This window comes from Copidosoma floridanum, unplaced genomic scaffold (assembly GCF_036245765.1).
Source record: "Copidosoma floridanum isolate Cflo_tuat_1 unplaced genomic scaffold, Cflo_Japanese_pri ptg000030l, whole genome shotgun sequence".
Lineage (NCBI taxonomy): Eukaryota > Metazoa > Arthropoda > Insecta > Hymenoptera > Encyrtidae > Copidosoma > Copidosoma floridanum.
Window position 1 is genome coordinate 34,868,836 of NW_028321907.1, and position 11,693 is coordinate 34,880,528.

Genomic DNA, 11,693 nt, shown 5'->3' on the forward strand with positions numbered 1-11,693 from the left:
TGACCGACTGACCGACTGACCGACTGACCGACTGACCAACCGATCATGAACACCAAATAAAAACACCACTAGTTTAAAGTTATATACAAATAGCTTCTGCATTACAGCAAACGTCTCAACACTATTTTGCAGACATCTACAGATAGCGATCAATCAAAATCCTATTTTAAATAACAGAATATTTTAAAACTCGTGCTACCTTTCAAAGAAATTTTTAATATTTTACTAATATAATTTTTTGCTAATGAATAGGCTTTACATAGACAAGTAAATGAGTAAAAATAATATTAGACCAAGGATATCACTTTCGCCATACTTCAAAATTTCGTAATGTTTCTTGACATGTATACATTGAATAGCCTGAATACTAATATGAAAGATGTAAGCCTCAAACAGCCTTTAATAATGAGTAGTTTATTTAAAGTAGTCTACCACATCACACCTTTTGACTATTCAACAGCATTGTTTTAGCGAGAGTTCTACGCTGATAGTTCATGACTGATGAACCGTGACACTACTGACGGGGAGAAGTCACGAGCTAGGGCGGCAGCAGTTCCAATAAATAACTAAGAACGATTGAATTTGACAAAATAAATTGGTCAAATTTAAAGGAAAATTGTGCACACCTTATACTTATTATTTTATTATGTAAGTATATGGGCAAGTCTATCTGTAAATAAAGTAAATAAACAAATAATTTATTAAATAAAAAATATTGGAAAAATCAGCAAGGGCTCGATTGAGGTAGGAAAAAAAGAGAATCGTCCAAACAATTTCTTTTTTCAATGGAGAAAAATTCCTTCAAACTAACGAGAAAAAAGTCATGGTGGCGATCCTTTATTTTTTTCACTATACCAATCGAGCGGGCGTCAGTATTTACTTATCTTTGTCAGAGATCAAAACAGTTAGTTTTCTGTTTGAATTTGTTTATTTACATTCGATGAACATTGATAGAAGTACATGCCATCCCATGGCAATTTCATAAGATTTTTCGTGACACGTTTCAACAGATATTTGTAATATTGTAATGTCTATTTGTTGAATCAGAGAGTCAAGAAAAATACTGTAGGAAAAAGCTTTTCCTCATTTTTCCATCAAAAAAACTTATTAAAATATTTTAGTTCGATATTTATATTCATACGTAAGTGCTCCGAATTTTACAACGCATTGTATCCGAAAAATACAACGAATGTACCTTCTAAGACACGTTATTTACTGCAGTGCTTTAGTCATGAAAAATACTTCATTAAAACATTATAGTAAAATGCCTCAAGTAAATAATAACTATCGAATGCTGCAGTATCGTGCCCAATGGGAAGAATGAAACGAATTCCGTGGTTGGCTGTGTTCGGTTTTTGGAACTGCTCTACGTGCACGGTATATGTTTTGCTTAGCAGTACGTCAAATTTTGTTGAAGAAGACATTATATTTTATAATACCGTAGCGTTTGGATCAGATAGTATATCGATAATACGATGATAAGCAAACGTAATTCTGTAGCACTACACTTTCGTGCAGCTAATCCCAAAGTTATTATAGTTAAATGCCTAAGTCATTCGATACACTTGTATGCATAGCATACCACCAGATTGTTACCAAATAATATCATACAATTTTGTCATTTCTTTTATAATTTTTTTAGTCGTTTGACAAAGTGCCAGCACACTTTAGTGAAGTTCCAAGTGTTTTTTCATTCAGACATTCCACAAATTCTATGACCATTGGGTACTCGTCAGCTAGCATTAGAGACATGTATATTGCACATGAATGAGCAATAGAATGCTTTACTATTATATTTTACAGATGCTGTTATTGTTCAAAATATTTCAAGTGCTGCCGCTTTTTTCGACTTTTTTAACAGGAAAAAGGATAGATGCTTTATGCATAAGGATTAATTAAAAAACACACTGCTGTTCACTTGATGATTAGTAAATGTAGCAATTTAATTTTGTACCATGATTTTCTAAATTATTTGATGGATAATAATATCTCAGTGGAAGACTCTCGGTTTGAGCTGTACGATCATTTAAATGACGGTAGAGATTATCCTTTTAGGAATTTAGTGAATTTAATACACATTTTTATTGTACCTTCTAGAAGTGCGGAATCAGAAAGAATATGGAGCAAGCTAAAATTGGAAAAAACACCTATCAAAAACAAACTACACCTTGATACACTTGAAGATTTGCTTCTGTCAAGACAGTGCATTAATAGTTCTGGAGATTGCTGAAATTTCGATTCTACATGATTAATAATTGATTTAATGAATGATATTAATATCACAAATTCCCGAAATTATGACAGTGATAATGTAAATTTACGTCTTTAGTTTTAAAGAGTGCTGTTTTTGTGTAATTATAATTATAAAAATAAATTTGATATTTTGCTGCTGTTATTTTATTTTTATTTTTTTTGCTACTTTTATTGTTATATCTTGTATTTGGACAGTCTATTCCACTCTCAATATTTCTTATAAATATGTAGCTCATAATAACAATCATAGTGTTCTCATTTGTACTTCTTAATTTGCTCTCAATTGATCGCATGCGTTTTGCACAAACACTATATTTTTATACTGATATTATTAGTACTATTGATGTTATTGTTAATATTTGGTTGTTGTTGGTATAGTCTTTGTGGCCGTTGCAAGTAGTATCATTGTTTTTACATTTATTGCTAATTTTACTGTTATTTTTTTTAAAATTATTATTGTAATCTTTCTATTTAAGCTTTTATACTAAAGGTCCATTCGATATTATTATTATATCATGTAACGATTATTATAGTGACCAATTATAAATTATTTCTAGTATCTTATTTGAATTGCAGCTTTCCAAGCTTGTGGCTTCTTCAGTGGCGCCACGGTTCATCAGTCATGAACTACGAGCGTAGAACTCTTGCTAAAACAACTCTGCTATTTTAACAACAGCATTAGCTTAGGACTCTACAATTAAAATTCATTTATGTCACTTAGAAGCTCGTAATATGTACACATAATAATAATAATAATAAGAATAATAATAATAATAATAATTATAATAACAAGGTCTAAAACTTAGTATTTTGGAGCATGATAACATGTAGTAAGATTTTCACCTCATAACATGTGTTGACCTGAAAGCTTTTATCAAGGTCAACCGATTATTAGAGCTAAGCTGTTAGTTTATAATTTATGGTGTCTAATGTTAACTAGGAAGAAACACTATTTTCTAAGTACTATAGTCTGGAAAGTATTCAAACAAAACCTTTTGAAAACTTTTTTTTGAAAAATTTTAGGCAAAATGTATTTTTAATAATCGTGTCTAACTTCATTCAAGTTCTATTCACGCTATTTTGATACATCCATTGATTTACTTTACCCCTCATATATTTATACTACAATTCAGAAGTGGTAATTCCTATGGATGGAAAGTGTGAATAGGTACAAACAGACCACTCGACAGCCACAGTTAAACATGCAGCAATAGATATACAAAATAATACGTAGGCTTTTACTGCTATCATGCTGAGGCCTGAGCCCTAGCTGACCACAGTACGTCATACTAACAGCTACCAAAATGTATAACTACGACGTGATGTTACGAAACTCATAAGTTTATTCCCATCTAAAATCGTCAAATGCGCCTAGTACAGTTTTCATTCAAAAAAAGCAATCTATATCCTTGCCTCGATATTTATGATACCCTTATATATAACGTTTATAAAATAAATCGTAGATTAGTTATATTTATACAAAAATTACTATGGCTTTGCACCATTAGCTTAAACTTAATATTTGTTGGAAATGAGAGCGACCGACAGAAGGCCCGGCTTTTGTGTACATTGTGTACATTTGTAGTCTCTGTCGGCTCAACGCTCTGTGCGTGTGCGCTTGGTCGACTTGGCGCGCTGCAGGTGTGTGTGTGCGTATTCACGCGGCAAGCTTTGTATACTGTAAGCGCTAGATTATACTCAGCTCTCGTCGAAGAAAGACTCTCTTAATTTACGTTGCCAAACTCTAGCATTCAAAGGTGCATACATCACCTTAAATGCTAGTGTAAATCTTCTGATTAACTCTCGCTATCCAGTGGACAAAACTCAGTTGTGCAGTGCAGTGCACTTAGTGCTTTGTTTAAGTTGCTCATTGCATAATTTGCAGACCAGCTCAAATAGTTAATCTCATCGAACTACCAGTGATTATCAACAGCAAGACTCAGTGAAACTCTAGTGTATTTCCACAGACAGTAATTGTGCATTTTTTAACAGACAGTGGTTTATAGTTATTCAATATTTCAATCAGTTATACTCTATCAGTGCTTTCATTTTTACCTTTATTTCATGTAACTTTTAAACTCTCTTGCGAGCTCAAGGATAGTGCGTGTTTACATATTGTGTTATTCAACTTGACTCTTTTCTTTCTACATTCTTCACCTTTATATGTTTCAATAATTCGTTGCTTAAAGACTATAGACAGTATTTATTTTCTCCGGTATAAGTTTGACCTTTACAATTTTTGTGAACATTAACTGTGTTTTCTTGGCCTGTGAGTGACATTAAAAGTTGTTATTTTTATGCTGTTTAATTTTATTGTGTTTTATTGTGTCTCCCCAATCACCCTATCCGAGCCTAGTGTGTGCTAACGCATACGCCTCGTACATTTTGGTCCTTCGAGCCGGATCGGGGTGATTGGGGAGTGATCCGGTGGCAGTGCGCAATGGAAAAGGCCGATGCAGCAGCCACGGCTGTGAGTGACGATGTTGCTGCGACTACTATTATCGATGGCCAGCGGGTTTCTGTGACTGACGGCTTGCTGGGGCGCGGCACGCGCTCGACGGGAAATGTGATTGCGGCCGGGTTCCTCGCGAAAATCGAGTCACAGAGAGCGCGCATAATTGGCCTGAGCCAGTGTGGCAAAGCTGCTGAGGAGGCGACTGCGGAGTGCAGTCACGCTGAGGCCATGCAGCTCAGAGAGGACTGCGTCGCGCTCCATGAGGAGTTCAAGCGTGAGCATGCTCTCATTGAAAATGCGTGCCTGGCGGTGTTGCTCAGAAATGAGTATTTCAGTCAGAGTGCGTCGGGAGCTGCGCAGCAGGCATACTCGAGGTCAATGAGATTCATAACCCGACTGCTCGCTGCCCATCCGGATCCACAGGCAAACTCATCAGCAGCAGCAACTACTGTCAGTCACACTCAACGAGGCAAGCTCCTGGAGATTAAGCTTCCGCAATTCTCTGGCAACTACACAGAATGGGTAAGTTTCCGAGATCAATTCTCAAGTATTATGGAAGACGAGAGGCTCACCGATTTGAAGCGCCTTTACTACCTGCGAGCGTTGCTCTCGGGCCAGCCAGCAAAGCTCATCAAGGGACTCCCTCTCACTGCTGAATCCTTCAAGGTCGCTTGGGATCCTCTACTTGAGGGATATGAAAATAAGTGGTTTGTGCTCGCGCAGCTGCTGCAGACCAAGAGACGCATTCCACCGATGCGTGTTGGCAGCGTTGGGTCGCTGATGGATTTGGCAACGGAGAGTTGAAAGCTCCGCAGGCTTATTTCTGGCCTTGGCTCTGCTCAAGAGGTGCTGGATGCCTTGTTCGTGGATGAGCTGCTCCGAGCGTTGGATCGACCCACCAAAGAGGCGTGGGGAACATCGACACCGGCAAGAGCCGACTTCCCGGCGTGCGAAGCCTTGGAGGAGTTTTTGATCGAGCGGGCCCAAGCCTTGGAGATAGTTGATGCTCAGTCAACCAAGAGACAAGATAACTCATCCACATCTAGTAAGACTCAATCCAAACCGAGCAAAGCTCAGCACGCTAATACAGGTCAAACTCATCCGCTTGGCAACACTCGACCGGGCAGCAACGCTCAGCAGATTCGGGTTGGGAGTTTGGCTTGGTCGCAGGATGATAGACCGGCTCCTCCAGTGTTCCCGTGCACGTACTGCAACCAGCAACACTTTATTGCTCGCTGTCCGGCATTCGCGGCCCTCTCCATTGACCAACGATACCGGTTCGTGGATGACAAGCCTTTGTGCTTCAACTGTTTGGGCCGCCATGCTGCGGCTAAGTGTATGAACACGAAGAGGTGCCAAACCTGTGGTAAAGCTCACCATACCATAATTCACGGCGCTCGGTTGTTGCAACCGATCAGCAGGTTGGCGTCTCAGCCAACTCAACATCAAGAATACGAAATCAGCGCAGTCATCAGACACACTCATCGTCGAAACTCCACATCTAGTAATACTCATCCCAGAGTCAACATCAAGTCAAACTCAACAAGGATCACATCGTCCAACCAAACATCTAGTCACTCATCTATCTTGTTGTCAACAGCAGTAGCCCAGGTACGTGCTCCAGCTGCACATCATCATCTTAGGCTTCAAATCGATCAAGGTTCAGAATTATCATATATTTCGGAAGATGCTGTGAAGCGTCTGCAGCTGACGCGCACGAAGTCCAACATCTGTATCCTAGGCATTGGAGGCAACGTAGTCAGTAAAGCACTTGGTAAAGTAGAACTCAAATTGTTTTCATTATATTCTGACTCCAGCGTCGATGTGGTGCTCCACGTCTTGCCTAGAGTAACAGCTCCACTACCATCTTTTCAATGTAAGACAAGATCGTGGCTGCATACGGAGCTTCTGGAGTGAGCTGACCCTCATTTCTATCTGCCACGAGACATAGACCTGCTACTTGGCACTGACTACTATTCAGCTATAATAACCTCAGATCTGCTCAGAGGTACTTTATCAGAACCTATCGCTCAACGTACACTGTTTGGTTGGATTTTATCGGGTTGCGTTAACCAGCCTGTTACAAAGATTCATCGTCACACTCACCATATCGTTTCAAAAATAAAAGATAAACTTCAGAAATTACTCATCAACTTCTGGATTTAAGAAGAGGTCCCTTTAAAGTCAAGCTTGCAGCTTACACCAGAGGAACAGGAGTGTGAGGAACACTTCGTGCGAACTCACTCTCGGGATAGCACCGGAAGATACGTGGTGAAACTTCCTCTGAAGCAATCTCCATCTTTGCTGGGCAACTCAGTCAACCGTGCTCGTAAATGCTTCGATCGCACGGTGGCCAGGCTCAGAACAGACGACAAGTATGACAAGCTCTACACAGATTTCATGAATGAATATTTGAGTCTTGGCCATATGCGACCGGTGCCTGCAGATGAGCTCAACATCAAGCCTCATTTTTAACTGCCTCATCACAGCGCATTGAAGGAAGATGGAGACAACGCCAACATCAGGGTGATTTTCAATGGATCAGCCCTTACTTCCTCTTGACATTCACTCAACAGCATAACTGACACGGGACCTAATCTACTGCCCAACATAACAGATATACTCTTCTGATTACGCACATTCAAATGGACTTTCTCTGCAGACATTTCCAAGATGTATCGTCAGATCAAGGTTAATCCAGACGATTGGGATCTTCAGCGAATCATCTGGCATAGCAAAACTCACGAGGAAGCTCACTTCCAGCTCACCACAGTGACCTACGGGACGAGGCCTGCTCCATATCTGGCCACACGCTCACTGCTGCGGCTGGTGAAGGATAAAAGGCACCGTTACCCCCAGGCGGCCCGGATTCTCACCAGCGGCAGATATGTGGACGACATTTTTGATGGAGCGGAGACTCCAGATGAGTTGAACGAGCAGGCCCTCCAACTCAAGGAGCTGTGCATGGCGGGCGGATTGCCCCTGGCTAAGTGGCACTCAAACTCGCCAGGATTTAGTTACTCAAACTTCAGTGAAGAATCAGCACTCTCTTTCGATGACTGTGATGCTAAAGCACTCGGAATGGTTTGGAAACCACTTTCAGACAATCTCACCTTTCAGTGCACACTCAACCCTCTCAGTCAAACTCCAACGAAGAGAACAATTCTTTCAGAAATATCTCAAATCTTCGATCCTCTTGGAATAGTTGCTCCAGTGATTGTTGCAGCCAAACTTATCATTCAGGAATTGTGGCTACTCAAAATTACATGGGATACACCCATACCAGATGCTCTCGCTCAGAGGTGGCTACAAATACGAGATGATCTAGCCAAACTCTCCCAAGTGACGGTTCCTAGATGGCTTGGAGCACATCCTTCTTCTGCAGTGGAACTCCATGGCTTTGCTGATGCGTCTCAGGATGATATGGGTGCTGTGATTTACCTGGTGATAAAGTCAGACTCAGCCACGTCAAGCTCATTCGTTTGCTCCAAGACTTTTGTGTACATTGTGTACATTTGTAGTCTCTGTCGGCTCAACGCTCTGTGCGTGTGCGCTTGGTCGACTTGGCGCGCTGCAGGTGTGTGTGTGCGTATTCACGCGGCAAGCTTTGTATACTGTAAGCGCTAGATTATACTCAGCTCTCGTCGAAGAAAGACTCTCTTAATTTACGTTGCCAAACTCTAGCATTCAAAGGTCACCTTAAATGCTAGTGTAAATCTTCTGATTAACTCTCGCTATCCAGTGGACAAAACTCAGTTGTGCAGTGCAGTGCACTTAGTGCTTTGTTTAAGTTGCTCATTGCATAATTTGCAGACCAGCTCAAATAGTTAATCTCATCGAACTACCAGTGATTATCAACAGCAAGACTCAGTGAAACTCTAGTGTATTTCCACAGACAGTAATTGTGCATTTTTTAACAGACAGTGGTTTATAGTTATTCAATATTTCAATCAGTTATACTCTATCAGTGCTTTTATTTTTACCTTTATTCCATGTAACTTTCAAACTCTCTTGCGAGCTCAAGGATAGTGCGTGTTTACATATTGTGTTATTCAACTTGACTCTTTTCTTTCTACATTCTTTACCTTTATATATTTCAATAGTTCGTTGCTTAAAGACTATAGACAGTATGTATTTTCTCCGGTATAAGTTTGACCTTTACAATTTTTGTGAACATTAACTGTGTTTTCTTGGCCTGTGAGTGACATTAGAAGTTGTTATTTTTATGCTGTTTAATTTTATTGTGTTTTATTGTGTCTCCCCAATCACCCTTTCCGAGCCTAGTGTGTGCTAACGCATACGCCTCGTACAATATTAATACTTCTCACAAACTTACTGATTTTAGCTTGTCATTTAAAATGATTTTTACACTTATTCAATTCACTTTTTTACTATCGATTAGTATGAGCATGAAGTAAATACACTATTATTTTGTAATTCTTGTGACATCATTTTTTTAAATGTGTCTTATATTTTATACTTTAACTATTTTTCAGGTATTTTATTCAGTTGGACTCTAAAAACGAAAATTCAACCAAGGCATTTTTCAATGAAGGCCCAGTAACTGTTGTTATCAACATCAGTGATGTTAACGATAACCATCCTCATTTTACTCAAGATCTTTATCAAGTAGTTATTAATGAAGATACACTAATAAATACTACTATTATAAGAGTACAGGCGAAGGATTCTGATTATGGATATAATTTATCATCAGCAGTAAAATACACTATAACTTCTGGAAATGATGCTAATTTTTTCAAAATTAATCAACTTTCAGGATCAGTCTGGGTAAACAGAAATCTTGATTTTGATCTAGGGCCAGAACTACACGACCTCACTATTATGGCTTGTGACAGTGATATTATAAATCCTCTTTGTACTTGTACACGCTTGCTTATTAAGCTTGAAGATGTTAACGATAATTTGCCAATATTTCCTGTATCTGAGTATTTTAAGTACATTAGTGAGAACGAGCCTGTTGGAACAAAAGTATTTACTGCTCATGCGTTTGATTATGACCGCAGTATTGATAGAACACTTAATTATTCTATTTTATCAACGGCTTCATATATTTTTCCTAGTTTGGTTGAAGATTATAAACTATTCTCAATTAATGCAATCACAGGAGTTGTAACGACTAAAAATGTTTTTGATTATGAAAAAAAACATCATTACGTATTCACGATTTGTGCAACAGATAATGGTGGTCATACTGCCACTGCCAAAATTAACATTGATATTGAGTCACGAGATGAGTTTTATCCTCAGTTTACTCAGCGATTATATCGATTTGATATAAAAAGAGATTTCAATATATCTGCTAGTATATCGATTGGTAACGTAAAAGCTACTGATGAGGATATGGGTCCAGATGGTAACGTTATATACCATTTTTTAAAACATGATCCTTTTTTTAAACTGAATAGAACAACAGGTGAATTAGCGTTAAAAATGAAGTTAGGGTTAGTCGACACAAGATCCTTAAATTTTTATAAACTATATGTTTGTGCTAACTCAGGAAGAAAAAATTCACTGTCAAATATAACAGTTGTAGAAATATTTATCATAAAAAATGTAGTCAAGCAAAATTTAAACAACACTTCTACGTTTCCACTACCACCAAGTAAAGATATAAATTTATCTGACTCTACAGACGATAGCTTGGCATATTGGATATCGTTATTTTTTACATTTTTTCTTCTACTTGTTTTAACTGTCATTTCGATTTTTATATATTTTAACACATTATACCAAAATAATAAAGATCTCCATGAAAAATCCATGCTGTCAAGTGAATGTAGTCCCGCTATGATTAGCAGCTATACAAATTCTAGCGTTTTCCATAGTATCGCGATTAAAAATAATATTGGAATAAAGGAAAGTGATAGTAATAGTAGTGTGCACAAAGTGTCTGAAAATGAAGCCACTTGCCAATTCTTATTACCAAAATATGATGAAATACCTTTGTATAGAACCTCCATTCCTCGAATTCAAGCTCTGTCAGAATCATCAACTAGTATACAATCTGGATCTTCAGGCCATGGCTCTGCTGAAGACGATGATGAAGATGATGCAGAAATAAACAGTTTTGATGATGAACAGCAAGCTAATGAGATGACAAGCGATCTCTTAGTAAACAATACGAAAGAATATTTAGCTAGATTAGGTATTGTAGATTCACCTATAAATATTCTTCGTGAACCTTCCAAAATAATTCCACTAGAAACATTACGTTTAATTGAAGTTGAAACTACAGCAGAAGCTGAATTTGCTAGATTATTATGTGGAAAAATAAGAGGATCAAATAGATCATTCTCAGATTTAGACATAGAAAGCCTGTCGATAAATAGATCTTTTAGTTCTATAGTTTATAGAGAAGAAGACCTTATCAAATTGTATGATTGGAACAATTTCATATACTCAGAACTACAATATCAGTCACTAGCTCATGTTTTTCATGAAATCGCTGCACTCCAAACCTATACAAATAATGAAGTAAATGAAAGTTCAAATTATTATGTTTTACAAGTAACACCATCATTAACTTCAGTCCCAACGACAACACTTAATGTACCGATCATAGCAAGAACAATTTCACCAAGATTACCGATTACTTATGATAATGCGACTTTCCAATCTGTTGCTTTATGTCCTAGTTTCTCTCCCTCTTTATCCCCACTAACTACTAGGACTTCTAGTGTAAGCCCATTAGTTCCTACAACATCAAGATGTCACCGTACTACGAGAGGTATTTCTATCAATGCAACAAATATTTAGACTTTATGCGTGATATTTAAGGAATTTATCACTTGTGGACTATAATTTTCAAGAAAAACTAATTTTCTTCAATAAATCGAACAATTTAAAAGCCATATGTGAAGTGACTGTCTTTATTCCAATAAAAGGTTGTCGATGTTTCACTCCTCAAGGAGGCCTATTCAAGATATATCAACAGCCCTGCCTGAGTACGTGAATCAAACAC

General features: G+C 38.0%; 1 protein-coding gene across 1 annotated transcript in view; it reads left to right on the top strand.

The window, feature by feature from the left end:
- The window catches only part of LOC106644003 (protein dachsous-like), a 443,369-nt gene extending 433,215 nt beyond the window's left edge, over positions 1-10,154 (top strand). The window contains exons 6-8 of the mRNA XM_089596931.1: positions 9,205-9,734; positions 9,909-10,085; positions 10,138-10,154. Coding sequence (XP_089453057.1) covers positions 9,205-9,734; positions 9,909-10,085; positions 10,138-10,154 — 724 coding nt within the window. The remainder of the gene's footprint in view (positions 1-9,204; positions 9,735-9,908; positions 10,086-10,137) is intronic.
- The last annotated feature ends 1,539 nt before the right edge of the window (positions 10,155-11,693 follow it).